The sequence below is a fragment of the Corvus cornix genome, chromosome 8, assembly GCF_000738735.6.
Source record: "Corvus cornix cornix isolate S_Up_H32 chromosome 8, ASM73873v5, whole genome shotgun sequence".
In the NCBI taxonomy this organism is placed as follows: Eukaryota; Metazoa; Chordata; class Aves; order Passeriformes; family Corvidae; genus Corvus; species Corvus cornix.
The window spans coordinates 10,356,050-10,379,156 of record NC_046338.1 but is presented as its reverse complement, the minus strand read 5'-3'; the positions used below and the strand labels follow the sequence as shown (position 1 = coordinate 10,379,156).

Genomic DNA, 23,107 nt, shown 5'->3' with positions numbered 1-23,107 from the left:
ACTGGGCAGATGGCTATGAACTTTCCCTGGAGAAGAAGGGAAGGGAAATAAGTCTGTTTTGCTCCAGGTAGAGACCACAGGGGCAGATGGCTGTGTGTCCTGAGAGCTGTTGATTGAGAGCTGTCCCTGCTTTTATCCCTGGGAGAAGGCTCAGTGGGCAGCAGTGGCCCCACACACAGCTCACCCCAAGGGCTGCCTACCCTGGTGTGCTGCTCTCTGAGCTCCAGGCACACAGCTGGGCCGCTCCAGTGCTATGGCTGCTGTCCCTGGTGTTGCAGTGACAGCAGGGCAGGAGGCATGGCTGCCATTCCCAGTGCTTTTCTGCAGCAGTGGGTATGGTGGTCAGGAGATTAATTTGGCTGCCTAATATAGTAGGGCTCACTGAGGCAGGTTGGAAACACTTCCCATGGAGTGGAAGGTGCAAGCTGAAACATTTCCACCCAGTAACTGCTCAGTGCCAGCACCAGGGGGACCAAGTCACTGCACAAGGTGCCACAGCTCAGGGTGTTTCCAGCAGCAGTGCCTGAGCTGCACAGAGGCTGGTGGAATCACTGTGTGGCATTAAAAAACCCAAGCTTTCTTGATCTCAGACTTGCTGCTCAGTAACTGCCAAGAAATGTTGGCATCTCACTGTCGTCTGGTGCAGTCTGGGGCTACTGCTTGAACCAGTTGCAGTGACCCCAGGGATGCCAGCATCTTCAGGAGAGAAGCAAAGCACACAGGTGGCTGGTCTCTGCTGAGCCCTGCATGGCTGCCCTTGTCCTGGGAGCGGTGCTGCTGCCTGATCTGCTCTGATGGGACAGGAGCTCTCTGTGTCCGAGTGTTTGCACATCACTGCGGCACCTATCCTCAGGTTCTGGGGTCAGTGGATCCTGGGTGTAGCGAACTGCCTGGCTGTTTGAATGATATTCTTGGGGAGGGGTAAAGTGATGGTTTCCTGCTGTACTGTGTGAAACTGCCGGTTGCTGTGGGTGTGCCCAGGTAAGTGTGTGTCCAGGCAGAGGCTGGCTGGGGCACCGGGTTCCTTGGAGGCTTCCTGGCTGCCTCTACAGTGCTGGGTTCATGCTACCTGTCTGTGTGCCTTGCAGGCTCTGAAAAGGAAGCCAGACCTCTTCCTGTGTAGCAACCTGGATGTCAAAGCAGTGTTTCAGTGTGGTGAGTACCATGGGCATGGGCATGTGCTCTAAATCACTCTGAGGAGAAGCCAGCCTGCTCCTCCTGTAGAGCTGGGCACAAACAGCCAAGGGGTGGGGACCACAGGGATGATTTGGGATGGCAAGGGAGTTTTCTGGTTGCTAATCTGAGTGATTTTTGCCTGCAGGTGTCCTTTCTCTCAAGTTTCCCGAGGCCCCAACAGTCAAAGCATCCTGTGGCTTTTTTGTGAGTATGATGCCATCATGAAGTCCTCTCTGAGAGCTGGGAAGGCCGGAGTGGGGCTGAGGTTGGGCACGGGTGCTGCAGTGTGGAGCCTGTGCTGGCACTGAGCAGGCCTGGACTCTGTGTTGCAGACGGAGCTGCTGCCCCGCTGTGGAGAGATCGCCCCGGTGGGACAGGTCGTGCATGAGAACGGCAAAGCGCTGCTGCAGGCAGTGCTGGAGGTGAGAGACGCTGGACTGCAGGCTCCCCAGGCAGCACTGGGCTCTATTCCTGAGCAGCATCCCTATGGAGCCAAGGGGCAGAGAGCCCAGCAGCATGGATGGGAGCAGGGGGGTGACAACGTGGGCTCAGCATGTTGTGTGCTCTGTGGCAGGGCATCGGTGGCCAAGCTTCCCGCAGTCTCATGGATCACTTCGCAGAAATCCTCTTTGCCTTGAACAAGCACTGCTTCAGCCTCCTGAGCGTCTGGATCAAGGAGGCCATGCAGCAGGACGGCTTCCCCTCGGCCCGAGTCACTCCAGAGCAGAAAGAAAACTTCAGCCAGCAGATCCTTAGGTTTGTGTGCCACTTGCCCTGGCAGCTGTGCCCCACATTCCCACAGGGTGGGAATGACCCCCCTGCACGGCCCAGTGCAGCGCTCCTGCTTCATGTTTGTTCCCTCCTTCTGTCTTAGCAGAGAGCGTGTGAACAAGCGGCGAGTGAAGGAGATGGTGAAGGAGTTCACCTTGTTGTGCCGAGGGCTGCATGGTACAGAATACACAGCAGACTACTGAGCACCTGGCCAGGACCACGGACGATTTGCCTGGACCAGCTCTTCCCCACAAGGAAAAGCCCCCCATCCTCCCTGCCCTGCTGCAGTACGGCTCATAGAATAACCCTCCACCTAGAATTAACCCACTCGGGACACTCCTCAGCTAGATTTGGTGGCCGCATCTCGGTGTCAGCATCTTTGTTTCCCCCAGCATGCTCCCTCCTCGCAGGGGACAGGAGTGCTGGCTGCAGGAGGCGGTGGCAGGGCAGGGGAAGCCTGGGCAGGACTGCCCCAGCATGGGTGCTCTGTCCCCGGGCTACCAGCCCTCTCCAGCCCTTCCCCGTGGGTGCCCATGCCCCGCAGCGGGGAGGCTGCCCTGTGCCTGCAGCAGTGGCTGGCTGGGCAGGGGGAATTTGCCCCCTGCTTGTTTGTACGTGTGGTTGGGAGGGGGGAGGCCCTGCACCTAATTATATTAAGAATATTTCTATGTTGTGGCTGTCATTATTGCAGTGCCCAGGCTTTGCCTGCCTCTTGCCTCTGGGGAGTGACCCTGTGGAGGGTGTTAAATCAAGGCTGGGATGCCTCACTGTCTCCCTGGCTTTGGGAGGGATGGCAAAAAACAGTGTGTCCTGCTTGCCCAGCATGGAGCCCTGCCTCACATAAGAGGGGCCAGGCTCCACCCCTGCCAAACACAGGGTCCTTCCTGCAGCACAGGATGAGTGCACCCCATTCCCATTCGTAAGAGCACCTGAGGGGCTTGCTTGTGCTCAGAGACCCCTGCCCTTGCCTTAGTGCCCCAGCCCAGCCTGTGCTTTCATTGTTGAAGGTCCTAGTTCTGGTTTTCTGTTCTCTCAGGCTGGTCGTAGCTTTGCTCCCCACAGGGGCACCATGATACATTTTTCACTTTAGGACAGCTGGTATCACCCATCTATGCTCCTCAGCCCGTGTTTTATTCTAAAAACCAGTTCAATCACAAATCCTCTTCAGCTTTAGTTAGCAGCAATAGTCCACAAAAGCCTCAAGTCCCAGCATTGTCAGCTCTTGCAAAGTTGTAACCTTTCCCTGTAGGCACAAAGCTGCCCTGGATGGAGAAGCCCTTGGAGACTGGGTCTGGGCCAAGTGCCTGTCTCTCCTGGCCCTGCTGCTGCCCTGGCCATGGGCCTCAGGGTGCCACAGGCATTCCCCAACACACATGCAACTCCTGCTCTCCCACTGCTGTACTGTGGACCCAAGGCTGCATCCAGCAAGGGGCCAGCTGGCAGCAGGTCCAGCACCCAGTGGGAGGCAATGCCTGGGCCCCCCCATGGCCCCACTCCTGGTTGGATGCCAACACTGCCGAATCAGGGTTGCTCACACCCTTCATCCTCATAGGCAATGGCAATCCCTCGTCGGCCCTGCACAGCCTTGGAGACGGGGGTCTGTCCCAGCTGCTGCTCCAGGCCCCGCCAGCTGCGGGACTCCAGGAAGGAGGCTGGGGGGAGAGAGAAAGGAATTGTTACTGGGAGCAGGAAGGTGGCACTGCCCCTGCACCAGGGCTCAGCCCCACCATGAAACCAACACAAACCTGCAGGGCTGATCTCTGCGAGCGCCCGTGTCTGGTCCCTGCAGGCCAGAGTGGTGCTGGGGGGCAGCTGGGAGGTCGGGGGGTCACAGAGGTGGGTAGCCCGCATCTTCCCCGTGATCAGCGAGACGTCGGGAACAGCCTCCGCTGCGGGAACAGCCGGTGGGAGCTCAACATGCGCACAGGCACCTGCCAGGAAATGGTAATGTTAGCCTGGTCCATCTATCCTGGAGCAACTGCAGCCTACAGGCAGGGCAGCTGGGTGGGATATGCCCTGGGAGGGTGTTGGGCAGCTGTCTCTAGCTATTACCAGGCAGCAGGTCTCGGAAGTCTGTGAGGTAGTTCCCTGTCCACTCATGGGCCGGGTTGCAGGCCAGCTCCAGCTCATAGGGGGTCACAACAGGTCGGTAGAAGTCACTGGAGTCCAGGAGGGAGTTCTGAGCACAGGCCACCAGGACGAAGACATCCACCTCCAGGAAGTTGGCCAACTTGGCGGGGTTGGGCTTCCCCACGGCCAGTGTGTAGCTGCGCTTTCCAGCCCGGCACAGCAGCTCCCGGAGGTGCTGCAGCACGGTCAGGTAGCCCGCCACGCCAAGGGTGCCCACCAGGATGCCCACCACACTGGCATCCCGGGCCCGCTCCACCAGGTACAGGCGGCGCATCAGGGCCCGGTTGACATTGAGGGTCTCACGGCGGCCGCAGCCGGTGATGGGGCTGAAGGAGCTGAAGGGGCAACGGTTCCAGGTCAGCATGAAGCTGGTGAGGGCGAGGCCCTCAGCTCCCACATAGAACATGGCATAGTCCTGCAGCCCTCCAGCAGCCTCCACCAAGAACTGGCGACCAAACTTCCGCTCCTCCCCAGGCGCTGCAGGGCCAGGAAGGTCTCCACACACCAGCCTGGAGAAGATGATATTGGGGTACTCGGGACGCAGTTGCTGCTCCAGCTCACCTGAAGGAAGAGAGGAGTGAGAACAAAACTTGGCCACAGTCCTGACATGGAGAAGGTGCAATAGATCAGGGGAGAAGACAGAAATCAAATCTGCCAAAGTCTGGGGAATGAATGCCTGCTTGGTCTCAAGCTGGCAGCTCTCCAGAGCTCAGAGCAGTCCCAGTGCCCCCCTCCCCAGACCACTCACCCATCGCATGGGCATAGACCACATCGCTCAGCACCACCACACGGCTCTGCCGCTCAGGGTAGAGCTCCCGGAACGCCTCTGTGCAGCGCCCGACGTCCAGGGGCTGCTGCCCGAAGATGTGCAGCACCGGGAGCTTTCTGCAGGGGCTGAGGCAGGCTGGGCCGTAGTGCAGCACTGCCTCAGCACCCACGTGCTCAGCAGCCACTTCATCCACGCAGCAGCTGTGAGGAGAACCCGGTGTCAGATGGGCTCTGCAGCATGGAGCTCTCCCTCCTCCCTGGCACTGCCCCATTCCTGCCTGCAGGGGAACCCCAGGACACCCTGCACAGCCCCACACCGACCTGCCGTACGTGGTGTCTCCTAACACGTACATCTCTGCCCCGGTCGCTGCCTCCATCCGCGCTGCCACCTCCACTGCGTCTGCCAGGAGCTCGTCAGGGAACTGCAGGGCGACCTGGGGAGAACAAAGGGTGAGACAGATGGGGAATGAGACACTGGGAAGGGTGAGATGAAGGGACAGAAGGGGATAGAATGGATAGAATGTACCCTCAGCAAGTTCGCTGATGATATGAAACTGGGGGGAGTAGCTGATACACCTGAAGGCTGTGCCATTCAGAGGGACCTTGATAGGCTGGAGAATTAAGCAGAGAGAAACCTAATGAGGGTCAACAAGGGCAAGTGTAGGGTACTGCACCTGGGGAGGAATAACTCCAACTACCAGCACAGGCTGGGGGCTGACCTACTAGAGAGCAGTTCTGCAGACAAGGACCTGGGAGTCCTGGTGGGTGACAAGTTGACCATGAGCTGGCAGGGCCCTTACAGCCAGGAGGGCCAATGAGATCCTGGAGTGCATCAGGAAGAGTGTGGCCAGCAGGCTGAGAGATATGATTCTGCCCTTCTGCTTGGCCTTGGTGAGGCACATCAGGAGTACTGTCTCCAGTTCTGGGCTCCTCAGTATAAGAAAGACAAAGAGCTACTGAAGAGGGTCCAGCAGAGGCCACAAAGATGATGAGGGGTCTGGGGCATCTCTCTTATGAGGAGAGACTGTGGGAGCTGGGCCTGTTTAGTCTAGAGAAGACTGAGAGGAGATCTGTTTTGGTTTAGGAATGACGCTCCCACTGAGCCTCTCCAAACCACGCTGCCACTCGCTTGCCCCCCCTCCTTTTCCTCCTGCAGCGGGATGGAGGGGAGAATCAGAGGCACAAAGGGTAAAGATCACAGGTCAAGATCACAACCATTTACTGGAAACAGCAAATTAAATAAAAAAACCAACTCTAACAGCAACAGTGTTAGTAACAGTGTACAAGAGACAACTCACACACGAGTGCTCAATGCAGGGCTCTGACAATCCCTGACCGTGCCACACTACGGGACCCGGGAAGGACCCTGTCCCTGTCCCCAGAAAAGGATGTGAGGTGGTACAGAACAACCTCTGGGTCCTGGCCATGCCCCCTCCTGGCTACTGCAAAAATTAACCCTGTCCTGCCTGGAAGCAGGGCAGGATCTCATTAACGCGTATAAATATCTCAAAGGTGGGTGCCAACAGGACAGTGCCGGACTCTTTTCAGTGATGTCCAGCAACAGGACAGAGGAAGGAGCAATGGCCATAAACTAAAACACAAGAAGTTCCACCTCAAAGTGAGGAAGAACACTTTACGCTGAGGGTAGCAGAGCACTGGAACAGCTGCCCAGAGAAGTCGTGGAGTCTCCGTCACTGGCGGCATTGCAAACGCGTCTGGACGCGTTGCTGTGTAACCTGCTCTGGTGACCCTGTCTTGGCAAGCGGGTTGGACTGGATGATCTCCAGACGCCCTTCCAACCCTAACAATCCTGTGAGGCACCGGGAGAGGGGGCGGCGCGCAGCCCCAGGCCGGCTCCATCCTCGCTCCCACTCACCTTGCGGAACCCGCCATCCCGTACGAAGGCGACGGCCCGGCCCATCTCGTAGAAGCCGTCGAGATCGCCCCGCGGTGCCGCCGCCACGGCCGCGCGCAGCTCCCGCCGCAGCGCGGCCTCCCCGTCGCTGCTGAAGGCCGCGGCCATGGCGGCACGCGGGACCCTGCGCCCGCTTCCGGGCTGCGGAGCGGCGCTGGCCAATGGGAGCTCGGCTCTGCCCTCCCCGCCGCCAGAAGTCCCGCCCACAGGAGGGCGGAGAAGGGGAGGGCAGCCAATGGAAAGATGTGTTCTCGCGGTGCATTATGGTGTATGTAGTTTTCCCGCCACCGTCAAACCAGGCAGCCAATAAGCGAGCGCGGTGGCACCGGTGGCGTTACGCCACTTCCGTTCGGGCGCTGCAATTCCGGTCACGTGCCGCGCGCGGGTCAGGTGACCCGGGCCGATCCGCTCCTGCCGCGCCGCCCGGTCCCGCCGCCGCCGCCGCCATGACGGGGCTCGCCCTGCTCTACTCGGGGCTCGGCCTCGCCTTCTGGACCACGCTGCTGGGCGTCGGTCAGCGCCGGGAGGAGAGGGAGGGCCCGGGGCCGCGGAGGCGGGGGGGTCACGGGGCCGCGCTGCGGAGCTGAGCCGTGGGGCAGGAGGGATCTCCGGGCCCGAGGGGAGGCTGCGGTTCGTGCCTGTGCCCGTGCTGGCTGCTCCCTTTCTCGAGAGGGTTGCTCTGATGTGCAAAAGGAAGGCGGGGATTGAGGGGTGCAGCGTTGTCAGGGCTCCGGTTGCCGCGGTGCTCCCCAGGGCTGGTCTGTGGTCTACGGCACGACCGGGAGCGCTGTTGTGGGGCTCTCCAGCCTGGGCATCACTCCTCGGGGCTTGCAGCGGCTCCCTCGGAGCCCCCAGCGGTGCCGTGTAACTCCCAGTCGCTGTTGGATGTGCAGCTTTCAGCGCTCTGAGCCTGTCTGGCACGAGTAGTTGATTTGCTTCTCTGTGCGTGCAAGAGCAGAAAGGTGCTGGTGCCCGTCAGGGGTCGTGCTTGGATTTGGTAGATTAGGGGAGGTAAAGGCAGGAGGAGCCTGGTCGTTCAGACTGTGGTGGTTGATGTCTCTCGGCTGGAGAGATCGCCTTGCTTTGCCAAGCTGTGGCAGCAAGAGAGAACGTGCAAGTTCGGATGATTGTGGAGCTGCTGCGTGGCCGTGTTGCAGCTCATGGCAGCCCACGCTCTGCTGCTGAAGGCGTTGGGCTTTTGGAGGATGAGTTTAATGCCCCTGGGCCAGCAGGTAGATTTTGCTCTGGGACTGCTGGTTATTTTCTCTTAGCACAGAGTGAAGTGACCACAAACCAGGTGGAGGCTGGGAGACCTTGGCTTTTGATTCAGTGTTTGGGTTAGGGGAGAGAATGAGTCAGAAGTGAAGGGTGTCTCACTCCCTCGTGTTTCCAGGGCTTGGTGAACCCAGTGTGGGCCCAGAGCTGCCTCACTGAGCACTCTGAATCATGTGGCTCACACCAGTGCAGATGCACACACTGTGAACGTGAGACTGTCGGAAAATCTCACTGAGCTGAGCCCAGTTGCTCTTAACTTCCTCTGCCCTGTTGCAATCTCTTTTTGAGGAAGACATGAGCAAGAAGTGGTCTTGCTCTGTGCAGTGTTGCAGCAGTGTCTCTTAGTGCTTTCTCTCTTTGTCCTGAGCCCTTATTTGATCCTCCAGTCCTGCTGCCCTATCTTCTGTCCTTCTGGCTTCAGGAAGTCAGAGCTCACAGGAAAGTGTCCTTTACCCTGTTTCTTTTGCATATGAATTTAAGGTTACACCTGCTCTTGAGATGAAAGGTGCCTTGAAGATCTGCCCTGAGCTGGTTGTAGCTCTTCCTTACCACTTCTGGGGAGTGGAGGCAGCTGAAGCTGGCTGGGTTCGGTTCCTGCTCTGACAGCTAAGCAGCAAAGCCAAAACACAAGTCACAGGCTGGCTGGGCCCAGCACTAGAGATCATCCTTGAAGGTTGCCAGATGTGCAGGCTGGGTTGTGGCTTTCCTCTGCGTTCCCTGGCTGTGGTGGCACCATTCCTCATTCTTGTGTGTTGCTACAGGGGAGGGGGGCACCCCAGTTCTGTGGCAGGAAGAGTGAGCAGCATTACCACCTGCCATTATGGGGCTCTCTGGCTTGCCTGACAGTGCTTGTGTGCTCTCCTGGTGAGTGGGGTGCAGAGACCTGAGCTGCATGTGGCGGGGTGAGCACACAAGAATGATGGGGACATCCCTGCTACAAGGGTTTCCCTACACTGAGGCAGTGCTGAGGCCTTCCAGTGGGATGAGTTGTCTTGGCTGTGCGCAGGGAAGGGCTTCTCCAACCTGGGGGGCATGGTCCTGCCCCCATATTTCTGCTGGGCATGTTGCCAACACCCCCTACCTCCAGGCTGCGACTCTGGGGTAGAAGGGAGCAGTGGGACACGTGCAGTGACCTCTTTGCTGCATTTGAGCATTTCAGAAGTCTCCCATTTCCTCTTTTCCCAACCGTATGCAGGGTCAGCGTCACAGAGACGCTGGTTCCAGTCAGATATGATAGACCTGTCCCTTCACCCTCGCTGTCTGGCATGGAGCACACAGTGCCTGTGCTTATCTGTTCCTTAGGGCTGGGTCACCCTCCCTTTTCCAGCAAAGAGCAAGTGTCTTTTCTGGTCTGCAGCCGTGTTTCCCACTCAGGAGCTCAGAGTTAGGCAGGGTTTCGGTGCAAGCACCTCTGCGTGTGCCTGCGCTGTGCAGGGATGTGGCTCTTGGCTGTGGTTCCAGGTGGGAGATGAGTGCAGCAGGGCAAGCCATCCTTGGAAAGGAAGGGCTTTTTTGAGTTTCTCAGGGCAGTGCTTTGGTGTGTCCTGCCTGTGTTGGAGTATAAATTTATCTGGAAATTACCCTGGGGAAAATGCTGAGGACAGCGGTCATGTCTTGAACCCACAGCTTTGCAAAGGGCGTGTTGGAGGAAAGCTGGAGCTTCTGGTGTTGATGGGCTCCTGGGAAGCAACACAAGCGCTGATGGGATGGTGATGTAGCAGCATGTGATGGTCAGTCAGGGCACAGCCTTGCTCCTCTTGTCCCTCCTGTGGCAGGGAACAGCTCACAGCTGGTCCCCTGGAGCTGTGGCTCTCCAGCAGAGCTGAGCCATTGGAGAGCTGCTGTGGAGATTGTGCTAGGGCACATGGCTATGGATTGCCCTTGAGACCCTGTAGCTCAGCATGGTCTGTGAGTGCTCAGCAGGGCCAGGGAAAATGGGTGTGACAACAACCACGGTCATTTCCTGGGCAAGACTGGGATGGGGCCTGACAGTATCGCAGTTCCAGGCTGTTTGTCCTGTACTGATGTGGAAGTGTTGGGATCACGGGGGTAGGATTTGGAGGGGACACCCTGCACCACACTGCATGCCTGAGCCAGTGTTCCCAGTAACTCTCCTTCATGCTGTGCTGTGCTCCTGGGCTTTTGCCTCGGTGCTTTGCTGGTGGGGAGGAACCAGCAGTGCTGGATCCAGCTGGTGCCTCCCTGGAGGTTTCCATCTTGTTCTTGCTTTCCAGGGATCTGCTACACGATATTTGACCTGGGCTTCCGCTTTGATGTGGCTTGGTGAGTTCCCTGTAAACATGGGCATCCTCAGGGCTGTGTGAGGAGGCAGGCGGTGCTGGCAGTGCCTCCCAGGAGTAGCACTTGCTTTTGAGTGATGAGCAGTGGTCACTACATCGCAGGAGAGCAAGAGCTACAGTGAGCAGGGCCTCTGCTCCCCGGGAGGTGGGATGGATGCAGCCCATGTGTTCCTATGGCTGGCTCCGTACGAGATCCTGGTGCAGCTGTTGCTGCTCTGCCCTCCATGTCTCTGAGCCCAGGCTTCTGGTTCACAGTGAGGGTTTGGGAGGAAGATCTTGATCAATGCAGGTGAGGGTCCTGTGTTTCTGCCTGGCAGAGAGAGGTTCTCATGTCCCACTGTCTGGCTGCCCAACACATCTTGGGCTTCATAATTCGGTGGAGGGGTACCTGTTTTGGGGTAGGCTGTGTGGTGTGACTATGGGGACTCAGCCTCTGTGCTAACTCCGGACACTTCTTCCTCTCCAGGTTTCTGACAGAGACCTCACCCTACATGTGGTCCAACCTGGGCATTGGCTTGGCCATCTCCCTGTCTGTGGTGGGAGCTGCCTGGTGAGTGGGTCTGGCTCTTCAGCATTCTCCTGCTGTCCCACCTTGGTAGCTGTGTATATGCTGCAGTTTTCCCACAGCAGAGCAGGGGTAGAACAATGTGTACGTGTAGGGCTGTGGGTCACCACAGCAGTGGGACTGAATTGCGGGGCCACTGGGGGGTCTGGGTGGACCAGCTGACAGGCAGCAGTGGCAATGGAAAGACAGGGAAGTCTCTGGAAGCTGTGCCCCCGGAGCCCAGGCTGTCCAGTGGTGACTCTTGAGCCCCAGCAGTTCTGCTGGTATAGGTGGTGGAGTCTGGGGCCACTCCTACCCCAGGAGTGGCTAGGCTGAGTGTTCAGTGGCCCCCAGCTGCATGCCTGATTCTTTGCTCAGCTGAAAGATTCTGGTTTCTGTATAGAATTCTGTGAGTGCCAGACCTTCCACCAACCACCCTTGTCTGCTACAGGGGGATTTACATCACAGGCTCCAGCATCATTGGTGGTGGAGTCAAAGCCCCACGGATCAAAACAAAGAATCTGGTGAGGTAAGTACAGACCTGGGGTTAGTTCTCGTGCTGCACCTCAGTGAGGCAGCACTGTGAAGAGGCTTCTGTCTGCTCTCTAGCTGGGTGCTGCTGGCAGACTGTTCCTTGCTGAGCTGCTGATGCTATTTGCTTTCAAAACAAAGAGCCCTAAAGGAGCCAGAGTGGTGCTTTGAAGGGTCACTGTGTGATATCATGCTGTGAATGAGCCCAGTGTGTTCAAAACAAACACCCTGAGATCACACATCCTGCCTAGGCAAGGGTTGTCCTTGCACAACCCTTCCACAAGGAGCAGAAAGGGGCTGGTGAAGGGCAGGGCTCCCTAGGCCTGCTTCCCCCAGGATCCTTGCAGCTTACACAGGTGCCCCAGCACAACCAGCATCCAGCCTTTGTGTTTAGCAGCTCCCCCTAGTTTGAAAGGAAAGCAGTGGGTAGCTTCCCATATGGCTGTGGAGGGGTCTGCCTGGCTGGGCATAAAGTGGCAGGGGCTCCTTGGGGTGGGGTCTTTCCCCTGGGACACTCTGGTCAGACTGACTGAGATGCTGTGCTCAGGCTTTGCCTTTCTCCCACAGCATCATTTTCTGCGAGGCCGTGGCCATCTACGGGATCATCATGGCAATAGTCATCAGTAACATGGCTGAGGTACGGGAGCACCTGGGCTGCCCTGCCATCCCTGTGCCAGCCTCGGGAGCATGGTGGGGATGGGCAGCTGGTCATGGGCCGGTGGTGTGAGTGGTAGCTCTGTGGGGACTTTGAACACTGCTGTGCCTCTGGGAGCCCCTGGACTGGTGGTCTGTGTAGTGATCCTTGCCTGTGATGAATAGAGGCCGGGAGAGCACACACAAGGCAGATGCCATGAAGCCAGCCTGTCATGGAGTCAGGGACCGGCTCTGGCTGAAACGTGGCTACTTCGTGCTGTATCAGGGACAGGTACCTTTTCCAGAGACCACAGACTTGTCACTAATCCAGGTCCTGTGCTTTCTCTCAGCCTTTCAATGGAGTCACCCCAGAAGAGATTGGAGCCAGGAACTACCATGCAGGTAAGAACTGCTGGGTCCCTGGTGCTGTTGCTGTGAGCACTGCCACACCCTGGCCCCCACCCTCTGACCTACTCATGGCCTGCTGCTGGTGTCTGAAGGCCATGTGACTCTTCTGCCAAAAGGCAGCTTTTTACTTACCTTCTCGAGGTCCTTCTGCACCCAGTGGGCTGTGCTGCCCAGCAGCAGCACTGCTCCTCCCCTGGGTGGCAGCCGGTTGCTGTCCCTTGCTGGCCTGGCACTGCGGGAGCTGGGGCACACCTCAGAGCAGTCCTGCTCCCCAATCAGGGCGGTTCTGGGGCTTGGCAGCTCCAGGTCTTCTGTCACCTCGAGGAAGAGCTTCTGCAGCACGTCATGGATGCAGGTGGAAGGGGGTTACCCCCTGCTCTTGCAATGTTCCTCTCTCACAGGTTTCTCCATGTTTGGAGCTGGTCTGACTGTGGGTTTATGCAATCTCTTCTGTGGGGTCTGTGTGGGCATCGTGGGCAGCGGGGCTGCCCTGGCTGATGCCCAGAATCCCAGCCTCTTCGTCAAGATCTTGATCGTGGAAATCTTTGGCAGTGCCATAGGGTTGTTCGGGGTCATCGTTGCTATTCTGCAGGTACCTGCTTCCTGAGGCCACCAGGCCTACGTGAGCACAAGGTTTCTGTCACCCTGGATGCTCTTCAACCCCAGGGAGACACAACGGGGCTTCAACACAATCTTCTGCACTGGGATGGGGAGGCTGCTTACAAGGTTTGGGGTGGCACAGCTCTTCCCACAGCATACTGTGCATATTTGCAATATTGTGAACCCTTTTGATGGCCCCTCTGTCACTGAGGGTGTCACCTTGGGTGCACCTTGTGTGATGCTCATGTCTTACCAGTGGGACTGATAAGCTGTCCGCAGCTTCTGGATGGTCCTGGGGTGCTTGGGTGGGACTGGGGTGCTGAGCTGGGGTTTGTGGGCCACAGTCTAACCTGTCTTCTTTCTTTCTTTCTAGACATCTAGAGTAAAAATGGGCTGAGCCCTCTTGCACTCAGTCTATTCCAGCCCACCCCAAGAGGTTCTGTATATACTTATTTAATGTTTCTATACTTGATTGGGGTGGGAGATTCCTGGCGTCTCAGGAGCCTGACTGCGTAGAGCCCCGTCCTGCAGATCAATCGGCCCCTCGGAAGAAACAAATTTCTCTGTGTGAATTCTGCCCCCAGCAGCCTGGCCCAGCCCGTGGGGCCCTGCTGCTGCCCATCCCCAGTGTGTAGAATCGACCATCAGTGCAATTCTGTGTCAGTGAAATAAATATGGTTCTTGTCCAAGGATGCAGCTCTTGCTCTGCCTTGTGCATGCCAGGGAGGTTTGCAGGGAGCAAGTGCTGGTTTGGGCTGCCCCAGTGCTCAGATATTCCTCTCTGTGCCTCTGGCAGAACCCCTGTCCTGCTCCAGGAGCCTGGTGGTGTCCTGCTTGTGTGGGGTTAATTCTGTTGCCTGCTCAGACTGCAAGAGCCATCCAGCCTGGGCTGTGCGAACACGGAGCTGTGCCTTGCTGCCTGGAGCAGGTACGAGGCTGTTGGAACAGGCAGCAGGCAGCTCCAAGTTGTCTGCCAGGCTCCTAGCATGCCAACGTGAGCGCAACACAAGCTGCTTTTGGCCTCTCCCATTCAGGTAGTTCAGTGCAGTGGGGGTGAACACGGTGTCCGTAGCCCCATTGTGCAGCTGGGGGGCACCAGAGGGGCAGACAAGTGAAGCTTTTGCCCCTTCAAAGGACACCCTCCAGCCAGCAGCTCCCTGGTGTGACTTGGCTGCTCGCTGGGGCTCTTCAGTCTGCCGTGCCCCTCTATCCAGGGGGCCCTGGCAGAGGTCCCAGGGGTGGGGACACTTTGTGCTGGCTCTGTTCCCTCTCCCTGGCTGTGCTGAATAGTGTGGGGAAGCTGGCTGTAGACAGCTGGACCTGTAGCTCATCTGCTGCTTGGGGGAAGGGAAGAGCACGGTCCTGCTGCTTCTGCTGTCTGCTGTATGCAGCACAAGGCCCTCATCCTGCTCTGCTACCAGTATACCTTCATAGAGAAAGCACCGATCTTCCAGTGCTGTGTCAGTAGATGCACGCCTGGAGCTGCCCCTCTCTTTCCACGTGGATGCAACAGGCTGGGGCAGCAGTGAGGCTGCTGGAGCCCGCTGACTCTTGCCCTTGAACTAGGATAGCTGCCTCTGTACGACCCCTCTGAGATCTGCTGCTCTCCTGCCTCTATTCCACATTGTCCTATGAGTTTTGGGACTGCAGTGTATTTCAGCCCTGCGTGACAATTGTGGGGGAAAACCAAGCCACTGCCCCGGTAGCTGTGCTGGCTGTCCCCTGGGACAATGTGTGCCCTGTGTAGTGGCAGGACACAAACCGGGCCCTGCCTGGTTGGAAGAAAGGGTGTCAGGTGTGGGCAGACTTTGCCTGTCCTGCATGAGAGCTGTACCCCTCCTGCTGCTGCTCCTGCAGGCTGGAGACATATGAGGCCCCCATCTCATCAGACCCACACCAAGCTCAGGAAGGAGATGCCTGGGGTTGGAGAGGCTGTGCTGGTGTTAGAGAAGCTGCTTTATGGGTTAATCATCTTCCTGGTTAGCAGCTGTCTTGAAAGAGTCACCCACTTGTCTTTCAGGGGTGGGCCTTTCCCTGGCCTGCCCAGATAGAAATGCATCTAGCTGTCAGAAATGTGCCTCTATGAGGTGCATTTCCAGTCTCCCAATCCTGCCTGTGTGTATCACAGCTTTGGCAGGGGCATGGGCTCCGGATTTGCCCATAGGTCCCTTATAAGGATGTGAGACCCATCAAGGCTGCTCTCAGGGTGACCCCCAGCCCACCTACCATAGCCAGCAGTGATAGGATGAGCACACCCTGTGCTCAGCTCATTCTAGGTGTGTGTGCTTGGGTTCCAGGACTTGGACTAAACACCTGCTGCTCAAGCAGAGGAAAAAAAGCTTAGGGCTCCAGGATCTTACACCTTGTCTCATTTAGAAGCAGCAGCAGCAGCAGTTAAAAGATATTTTGGTAACCATGTGTAGGTATTGGTGAGGAAAATGCCACCTGCTGAGGAGCCAAACCAAGAGCTGGAGGCAGAAGTTGGACTGCTTTCAGCAGGGCTTGTTTGCAGGGGTGGAGCAGGGCTGGGCTGGTTGGGTGCCATTCGGTTCTCTTCTGCAAGGTTGTCTGCTGAAGGGAGCTTCTGAAGGGAGCTTCTGAAGGAAGTGTGAAAACCCTTGCTTGGGTGAGCAGCCAGGCATGGGAGGGAGGAGGAGAGGCTTCAGGGACAGGGATTGCTCTAAACAGGCATAAGTGCTGGCTGGGGAAGGGGGCTGGGGGCTGAGGGGGTGGCAGGAAGGGAAGGGCAGCAGACAGTGCAAAAACTACTTGGGGTTGGCCCAACTTGCGGTGGGACCAGACCAAGACCTTTCAGTGATGCCGTTGTGGTAATGAGAGTGAGATTCCCAGTATTTCCTAGCAATGAAACATAGAAAGGGTGGTGTGGGGGCGAAGGAGCCACAAATACGTTACAACGGACGCTGAGCCAGCACCAACGGCCGGGAGCGTGGGAGTCGCCGCAGGTGGGTCCGTGGAAGCGCTGCCTCCCGGCAGCGGGGAGCCAGGGAACGAAGAAGAAAGGCCGAGACACCCTGTGCCTGTGTCCCGGAGGTGCTTGGAGGGTCCCCGGTGCCGCGCCTGGGGCCAAGGGCTGAGCATCCCGTGGCGGAGCCGGAGGCATCGCGCACTCCGGCGTGTGTCTCCATCCGTGGGATCCGCGTCCGTGGGCCCTCGTGCCTGCGGGACTGCCCTCCTCACCCCGCGGCTCCGGGGCGGGCGGTGGCGGCGGCGGCCCCGCCCGGTGCGGCGGCGGCGGGCGGAGCCGGCGTGCGGGCGCGGCCCCGTCTCCCTGCGGCTCTCGGCGGTGCGGCGGCCCGGCCGGCTGGGCCCCCCGCAGCCCCGGGCATGGGAGCCCCCGGGCCGGCGGGCCGGGGCTGGAGGAGGAAGAGAAGGAAGAGGAAGAGAAGGAGGCGGCGGTGGGGGCCGCTGACCGGCGCCGGGGCGGCGCGGCAGCCCCGAGGCCGCGGTGAGTGGAGCGGCGCGGGCAGGCCTGGCCGGGCGGGGGAGGCCCGGGATGCGACCCGGGGGATGCGATCCCGGTCGCTCATGGGCGGCACCACCCCGGCTCGGGAAAAAGCCTAATTTTGAGGTTGTTTCTCATTTTTTAATAAGTTTTTGCATGTGTCGGGGACTGGGAAAAACGAGGGGGCGGGGGAGTGTGAGTTGTGCTGAATGCGGCCCCTCGCCCCACTTTTGGCCGGGAGGTGGCCACCTTTAGGGCATCGGGGCCATCGACTCCCACCGTGCCTTTCTTCTCCCAGCCCTGGGATGTCTTGTGGGAAGAAGGATTGAGTCCACGGGGTTGAGCATCCCCTCCAAAACGAGCGTCACCAGCCCCATGGCACACACTGCACCGGCGTGAAACCCTGGGGACCAGCTCCCCAGCCCCAGGTTGCTTCTGGCCCCTCACACCCTGCACAGGTGCTGCGGTGGGGGGAGGTGGCATCATATTTCTAACCCCCTCCTTAGCAGTTGTTTCTAAGCCCACTCATGTTCGTGATGTCCTGTGGCCACTGTTTGATGGAGTGCTTTGGTTTTGTTCTTGCTGAGCATCACTCTCTACTTGCGTCGTGGACTGCTCTGCCAAAGGGCCCCTAAAACCAGCTCTGATTTTTCCCTGTTGCCTCCCCGTCTGGCTGTTGAGGCACCACCACTCCATATGCTGCCCAGGTTTTTGGGAAGGGTTTCTGGCAGGTGCTAGGGGCAGGCAGGTCCCTGTGTCAAGGGCTGTGCGGGGTGACAAGGCAGCGTGATCGGATGAAAGTTTGGGCAATAACAGCTAAGCCAGCTTTTTTCAGAGGGCTACTTTCTAGAAAGAAACTGGGTGTGCGGTTGGGCTGCTGACACATGCCAGGACACCCCTTCCCACAGGGATACTGCCCTGCATCCTGCAGAGAGAGGGTGGACATAGCTGGGGCATTGGGCTCAGAGTCTTTTCCAGTGCCTCCCTGCCTGGGGTGGGCTCCAGGGTCAGTTATGCGACTGGGAGAGGACACCCCAGAGCAGGGTTGGGCGAAGGATCCTGCTTCACACCTCAGCTCTGATCCCCACACCCATCCTGTGTGGCCATCACTGCCGACTCAGTGCCCTGTGGCTCCCTGGGGGGCCCCACTGGACAAGGCTGGCAGCTGCCAGTGACCATTTGCCAGCACTGTTGGGTGCTACCTGCACTCCTGCTGGGGGGTCGTGCTACAGATCCCCAGCCACCAAGGTCATCCCCTCAGGGACCATGCAGCAGCTCTGGCCTGTCCCAAGGTCCCCAGGGCCTTGTGAACCCCGGTACCTGTCCCTTGTGATTGCCTTGCCATGTCCTAGCAGCTTCCCTGAAAGCAGGGACTAGCAGGGCAGGGATCAGGGCAGGAACTGGGGTGCATGGCTGTGCTGCAGCCTGAGAGGGCTGGGAAAGGCCAGATGGTTTGACTTGTCTGGGACTCTCTAGTGACTCTCCCAGCTGGCTTTCTGGCAGGGCTCTGGCCCAGCTCCAGGTGTCATGTGGGAGATAAGGGGACCCTGACTCCCAGCAGTCCCAGTGTTCCAGGGGGCCTCACCATCAGCAGGAGGGGAGAGGATCTGCACTGCTGATCCTGTAAGCCAGACCCTGCTAGAGGTGGCAGGGAACCCTGACTCAGGGGGGCTGGGATGTCCTGCTCGGCTTGGCTTGGCTTGGTGTCTGCCGTGCAGCTGCTCAGCTGCTGGTGCCTCGAGGAGGGCCCCTGCCGGCATGAGTCTCACTGCCGCCCGGCTTTGGTGCTGCTGCTGGGGTGTAGTTCTGTGGGGAGGGAGCAGGATGGGGAACAGGGAAGTGGGGTGCCTCAGAAAGGGGTGGCTGGGGGGGGAACCTGTGGTGCCCTTGGGACATCCCAGGCTGGCCATGTTTTTGGAGAGCGTCGCCTTCTTCAAGGGCCCAACCTCCATGGAGGCTCTTGGAGGTGTCCCCATCCTCTCTCTGTGTGGGAAAAAGGGAAGGGGAGTGGATTGGTCCTGTTCTGGTCTTGGCCTAGGAAAGCAAGGAGGGGACTTGCTATGTGGGGCTCAGGACCTCTTGTATCTTTGTGGTTGTGCCTTCAGAGCAGGGATCCAGGTGCAGCATTCCCCCCGGGGTGCTCTCTGGCATACTAGCCTGCAAGCCCTTGACCTCTGCACCAGGCCTGTGCTGCTCCTGCTGTCCCAGTGTCATTTGGGCTGGGTTGGGGGCTCAGGCTCGTGGTGTCCTGAGCGTGACGTGTCTTGGCAGGATCAGGACCGTGGCTGGAGCCGCCCCCCTGCCCCGCCAAGCGCACATGTCCACCTGCCCGTGCCCAGAAGATGACCAGGCTGCTCTTGGGGGTGACCCTGGAAAGGATTTGCAAGGCCGTGCTGCTGCTCTGCCTGCTCCACTTCATCATCATCATGATCCTCTATTTTGATGTCTACGCGCAGCACCTGGACTTCTTCAGCCGTTTCAACGCCAGGAACGCCTCGCGCGCCCACCCCTTCTCCAACTCCTCCCGCCCCAACGGCACCGCTCCCAGCTACGGGCCAGCCGGTGCTGAGGCCCCATCCCCCAGCACCAAGCCCAGCACCAACCAGTCCGCCACTGAGAAGCCCTTGCAGCCCTGCCAGGAGACACCTCCTGGCTTAGGTGAGACATGCTGGGTGAGCGTTGGGGATGAATTTGGGCTCTGGCTCCAAACATAGGGCCGAGGTGGGTGGCCATGGCTTATCCCCTGGGCCCTAGGCATGGCTTCCCCATGAAGTAGTAGAGAAACTCCAGCCTGGAACTGTATCAGGACAGCTGGTTTCAGGTTTTGTTAGCCCAGTCTCTTTGCCCCTGTTTAGGAAAGGTTTTGGGCGCTCTCTGCCCTCGGAAGTGCCAGTCCCCCTTGCAGGTCCCCCTCACTGTTTGCTTTACCACTCTGGGCAGAAGCAGCAGGTGACCATGACCCTGACCATGTCCTGTCCTGTGGGCATCACCCTGCCCTCCCTCTCACAGTTGGGCGCCTGCTCATTGAGTTCAGCTCTCCCATGAGCATGGAGCGAGTGCAGCGGGAGAACCCTGATGTACGCCAAGGCGGCAAGTACACCCCCCCAGACTGCCTACCCCGGCAGAAGGTGGCCATCCTCATCCCCTTCCGGCACCGTGAGCACCACCTCAAGTACTGGCTGCACTACCTGCACCCCATCCTGCGCCGGCAGAAGGTGGCTTATGGTATCTACATCATCAACCAGGTGAGGGGGGCAGGGGCAAGGGGGGTGGCAGGGCTGGGGTGGACGAGCAGGCATTGCTGAGCTCTGCCCTGCAGTTCGGTGAGGACACCTTCAACCGGGCCAAGCTGCTCAACGTGGGATTCATGGAGGCACTCAAGGACGACGACGAGTATGACTGCTTCATTTTCAGCGACGTGGACCTCATCCCCATGGACGATCGCAACCTCTATCGCTGCTATGAGCAGCCACGGCACTTTGCTGTTGGCATGGACAAGTTTGGGTTCAGGTGGGTGCCCTGGGGAGCTGGGGTGTTTCTGCCTAGGGTGTTTCTTCTGGGGTGTTTCTGCAGGGCTGGAATATCTCTTTGGGATGACATCAGGGCAGCCACCCTTCATTGTCACCTGGGGCGTGCATGAGGTTGATGGCTTGAATTGTGGACCTGAGATGGGAGAGGGCACCCTGGGTAGGAGGGTGACACAGGAAAGGGTCGATGCTTGTACCTGAGGGTCCCCATGGGGCTCACCTCCATCTTTGCCTGTCCCCGGGGCTGACCCATTTGCTGTCAACCTGCAGGCTGCCCTATGCCGGCTACTTCGGCGGCGTCTCTGGGCTGAGCAAGTCCCAGTTCCTGAAGATCAATGGCTTTCCCAATGAGTACTGGGGCTGGGGAGGAGAGGACGATGACATCTTTAATCGGTAGGTGCCCAGCCCCTCGCTAGCACTGACTGGTTGGGGTGTACCAGGCTCTGCACCAAGCGCTGACATAGCACTCTTACAGCACTGGTGTTCCCGGTTTTCTGGGGAATCTGCATGGGCCATGCTACATGTCAGGGAGGGATTGAATTACACTCTAGCTGTAGTGTTGATGACCCTCATGGATGGAACTGGCCTCTCCCTGGGTGCTGGGGGGCTGCAGGACACCCCTCTGCCTCCCTTGTGGCTGAAGCCTGCAGTGTGGTATGTGCTGCACCCGCAGGGTGGTGTGCCTGTGGGCTCTGCTCCATACAAGGGCTGTCCAGGGCTGAGATTAAAAACTTGGAAGCATCTCAGTGGTGGCCGTGCAGCAGCCATGCAGTCATTCCTGCTGGCAGCCGGCAGGCAGCAGTACAGCTGCGTGTGGAGCAGAGCCCAATCCCCCCACACCATGCGTTGGGTGCCAGGGCTGGACAGTGGCCACCTCACCTCCTGTGGGTTCCTGCACGGTGGTGCCCAGGGGAGCAGTGTGCAGCCAGTGGGGTGTAACCAGCCTGTAATGGCCAGATGAGCAAAACACCCTTGTGGGAGCCCTGGGCACATGGCACGGTTGTGATTTCCACACAAGGTGGGCTCGGGGTGGGGGACAAGAAGTGTGTGGAGCTCTGGAAGAGCTTCAGGCAGCCCTTGATCTGAGGGGAGGGCTCCAAGGAAAGATCTAGGCAGCGGCATTCAGGGAATGTAAAGGGCAGGGGCCACAGAGGGAGGGAGGAAGGGAGGGAAGGACGGATGGCTGCACATGGATGGCTGCCTGTGTACGGCACAGGCTGAATGCAGCTGCCAGTCCCTGGACAGGGGTGGCACTTTGGGCACACTGCCGTGGGGCATGTGGCACCCTAGGTCGTGACACTGGCCTGGGCTGGGCCTGGCTTTGCTCATCTTGGTTTGGCACAGGGACTGGTTTATTTTGCCTGGGGTCTGACCCTGGAGGTCTCTGGGTTGGGGAATGTCCCACCCTGGTGCCCACACACTGATCCCACCCTGCTCCTGGCCCCCAGCATCTCCCTGAATGGCATGAAGGTGTCGAGGCCCGACATCCGCATCGGGAGGTACCGCATGATTAAGCATGAACGCGACAAACACAACGAGCCCAACCCGCAGAGGTGAGTGAGCCACAGGGCTGGGGCAATTGGGACGCTGGGCAATCACTTGGCTGCTCACCTTCACAGAGGTCCAGCACTGCTGGCACTACAGCAAGACATCCCCCCATCCTCATCTTGCTCTTCTTTCCACCAGATTCACCAAGATCCAGAACACCAAAATGACGATGAAGCGGGATGGGATCAGCTCGCTGCAGTACCGGCTGGTGGAGATCTCCCGCCAGCCCATGTACACCAACATCACGGTGGAGATTGGCAGGCCACCGCCCCGCCTGGCCCGCGGCTAGTGCTCCTGTCAGCAGGATCCCCTGTGCCCAGGCTGGCTGGGCATGGCGGGTTTTGCCCCAGCTCAAGAACCAGGACTGGACAGGGATGTTTTCTGCCTACTCTGCTGCCTTCCGGAGACGGCTGCCCCCCAGCCGGCCCTTTGGTCCCCAGGATTTCTCTGTCTCCCCCATCCCCACGAGTGTGTTTGCAGGACCCCTGCCCCATACGTGGTGTGTTGGTGGACAAGCCCGGCTGCCCTGCAAGCGGCTCCTGGCACAGAGGGAGGGGGCAACCCCAGGCCTGGCAAGGAGCCCCCAGTCCATGCCAGCTCCTGCCTGCACCCTGGGTGGGGAGGGTGAAATCCTACTGCTCTGTGAGAGCTGGAGGGTCCCCACCAGTGCTGTAAGAAGTGGGGTGCAGGCTTCCCCCTTCACCAGCGCTGGAGCCACTGCTGCCCCAGCTGGGGATGGGAGCAGCCTGGGCCCCCCAGGCAGGCAGGATCAGGGCGAGGTTGCTGCCCTGGCCGGGCACTGCCCGTGCTACTGGGCACACAGACGTGGCTTGCTGTCTTCCTCTGCTTTAGTCTGGTGCTTAGAGCCGGGCCCCGTCTCAGCTCTGCCAAACAGAGACCTCTAATTAGCGAATGCCCCTCGCTGTGCCTCAGTTTTCCCAGGGCTGGGGGGATGGCAGCTGTATCACATCCCCCTTTCCCCAAAGGCAGGTGCTGTGTGTGTGTGTGCAGCCCCTGCCTGCGCCTGCCCTCACCTGCCCTCCCCCCTTTGGTGGGGGAAATAGGGCTCATTTGAACCCCCAGCCCCTCTTGGTAGGGGCTGGTGCAGCCCCCCTCTAGCAGGGAGGGAATCTTCCCCTTGTCTGCCTTCCCCCTTCCAGGCCAGGGGCGGGGGGCTGCAGGCAGGAGAGGCCGGGACCATGCAGGGCGGGAGCCCTGTGCCCCTCCGTGGGACTGGGAGCCCCAGCACCCCCAATGCTCCATGGGGGGCTGGGAGCAGTGGGGTTGGGAGTGGGGCAGCTCGCCAGGGCTGGGGGGCACCGGCGACTTTTGTACATTTGAATGTCTGACCCTTTTTTCAGCGTACGTTGAATGCAGCGTTCGGTCGTAGAGACCGGGGGTTTTGTATTTAATAAAAGTTTGAAAAGTTGGCAGGGTTTGTGGGGCTGGGTGGGGGTGGGAGAAAGTGCCATCTGATGAGGAAGCGTGATTGTGGAGTATAGAGGGGAAGTCCTGTCT

The 23,107-nt window shown here is 59.1% G+C and overlaps 4 protein-coding genes across 10 annotated transcripts in view; 3 read left to right on the top strand and 1 right to left on the bottom strand.

Moving 5' to 3' along the window:
- Positions 1 to 2,615, top strand: part of IPO13 (importin 13) — a 38,984-nt gene extending 36,369 nt beyond the window's left edge. For 3 of the 5 annotated variants that reach the window (XM_039555676.1, XM_039555675.1, XM_039555677.1), the window contains 5 exons: positions 1,089 to 1,155; positions 1,322 to 1,380; positions 1,509 to 1,598; positions 1,751 to 1,932; positions 2,051 to 2,615. In XM_039555676.1, coding sequence (XP_039411610.1) covers positions 1,089 to 1,155; positions 1,322 to 1,380; positions 1,509 to 1,598; positions 1,751 to 1,932; positions 2,051 to 2,150 — 498 coding nt within the window. In that variant the 3' untranslated portion in view covers positions 2,151 to 2,615. The remainder of the gene's footprint in view (positions 1 to 1,088; positions 1,156 to 1,321; positions 1,381 to 1,508; positions 1,599 to 1,750; positions 1,933 to 2,050) is intronic. The other 2 variants (XM_039555674.1, XM_039555678.1) reach the window with 1 other exon arrangement.
- A 442-nt stretch (positions 2,616 to 3,057) lies between these two features.
- DPH2 (diphthamide biosynthesis 2) lies at positions 3,058 to 6,877 on the bottom strand. 3 transcript variants are annotated; one of them, XM_039555681.1, is made up of 6 exons: positions 6,722 to 6,877; positions 5,167 to 5,279; positions 4,826 to 5,046; positions 4,000 to 4,638; positions 3,693 to 3,878; positions 3,058 to 3,599 (listed from the first exon to the last, which is right to left on the bottom strand). In XM_039555681.1, the coding sequence occupies exons 1-6, from the start codon at positions 6,866 to 6,868 to the stop codon at positions 3,469 to 3,471; spliced, it is 1,437 nt and encodes a 478-aa protein (XP_039411615.1). In that variant the 5' UTR covers positions 6,869 to 6,877; the 3' UTR covers positions 3,058 to 3,468. The 3 variants fall into 3 exon arrangements, with proteins under 3 accessions (XP_039411615.1, XP_039411616.1, XP_019147347.2); XM_039555682.1 differs by having other exon boundaries at positions 5,197 to 5,279; XM_019291802.2 differs by lacking the exon at positions 6,722 to 6,877 and adding an exon at positions 5,372 to 5,456.
- A 241-nt stretch (positions 6,878 to 7,118) lies between these two features.
- On the top strand, positions 7,119 to 13,740 carry ATP6V0B (ATPase H+ transporting V0 subunit b). Its single transcript, XM_039555740.1, has 8 exons — positions 7,119 to 7,273; positions 10,270 to 10,318; positions 10,802 to 10,885; positions 11,331 to 11,408; positions 11,978 to 12,047; positions 12,394 to 12,445; positions 12,853 to 13,043; positions 13,425 to 13,740. The coding sequence occupies exons 1-8, from the start codon at positions 7,207 to 7,209 to the stop codon at positions 13,446 to 13,448; spliced, it is 615 nt and encodes a 204-aa protein (XP_039411674.1). The 5' UTR covers positions 7,119 to 7,206; the 3' UTR covers positions 13,449 to 13,740.
- Positions 13,741 to 16,372: 2,632 nt separating this feature from the next.
- On the top strand, positions 16,373 to 23,020 carry B4GALT2 (beta-1,4-galactosyltransferase 2). Its single transcript, XM_039555738.1, has 7 exons — positions 16,373 to 16,517; positions 18,786 to 19,172; positions 19,524 to 19,759; positions 19,834 to 20,024; positions 20,312 to 20,434; positions 21,490 to 21,594; positions 21,728 to 23,020. Exons 1-7 carry the CDS (start codon positions 16,397 to 16,399, stop codon positions 21,876 to 21,878), a joined length of 1,314 nt encoding a protein of 437 aa, XP_039411672.1. The 5' UTR covers positions 16,373 to 16,396; the 3' UTR covers positions 21,879 to 23,020.
- The last annotated feature ends 87 nt before the right edge of the window (positions 23,021 to 23,107 follow it).

What these genes read in the sequence shown, in the direction of transcription:
- ATP6V0B (XM_039555740.1), top strand. Translation starts at nt 7,207, where the DNA reads ATGACGGGGCTCGCCCTGCTCTACTCGGGGCTCGGCCTCGCCTTCTGG. An exon ending in TTCCGCTTTGATGTGGCTTG is followed by an intron (nt 10,319 to 10,801) that starts GTGAGTTCCCTG and finishes CTTCCTCTCCAG; the next exon opens with GTTTCTGACAGAGACCTCAC. An exon ending in TCATCGTTGCTATTCTGCAG is followed by an intron (nt 13,044 to 13,424) that starts GTACCTGCTTCC and finishes CTTTCTTTCTAG; the next exon opens with ACATCTAGAGTAAAAATGGG.
- B4GALT2 (XM_039555738.1), top strand. Translation starts at nt 16,397, where the DNA reads ATGGGAGCCCCCGGGCCGGCGGGCCGGGGCTGGAGGAGGAAGAGAAGG. An exon ending in GCGGCAGCCCCGAGGCCGCG is followed by an intron (nt 16,518 to 18,785) that starts GTGAGTGGAGCG and finishes GTGTCTTGGCAG; the next exon opens with GATCAGGACCGTGGCTGGAG. An exon ending in ATGGACAAGTTTGGGTTCAG is followed by an intron (nt 20,025 to 20,311) that starts GTGGGTGCCCTG and finishes GTCAACCTGCAG; the next exon opens with GCTGCCCTATGCCGGCTACT.
- DPH2 (XM_039555681.1), bottom strand. Translation starts at nt 6,868, where the DNA reads ATGGCCGCGGCCTTCAGCAGCGACGGGGAGGCCGCGCTGCGGCGGGAG. An exon ending in GGGATGGCGGGTTCCGCAAG is followed by an intron (nt 5,280 to 6,721) that starts GTGAGTGGGAGC and finishes TGTTCTCCCCAG; the next exon opens with GTCGCCCTGCAGTTCCCTGA. An exon ending in GGAGACACCACGTACGGCAG is followed by an intron (nt 5,047 to 5,166) that starts GTCGGTGTGGGG and finishes TTCTCCTCACAG; the next exon opens with CTGCTGCGTGGATGAAGTGG.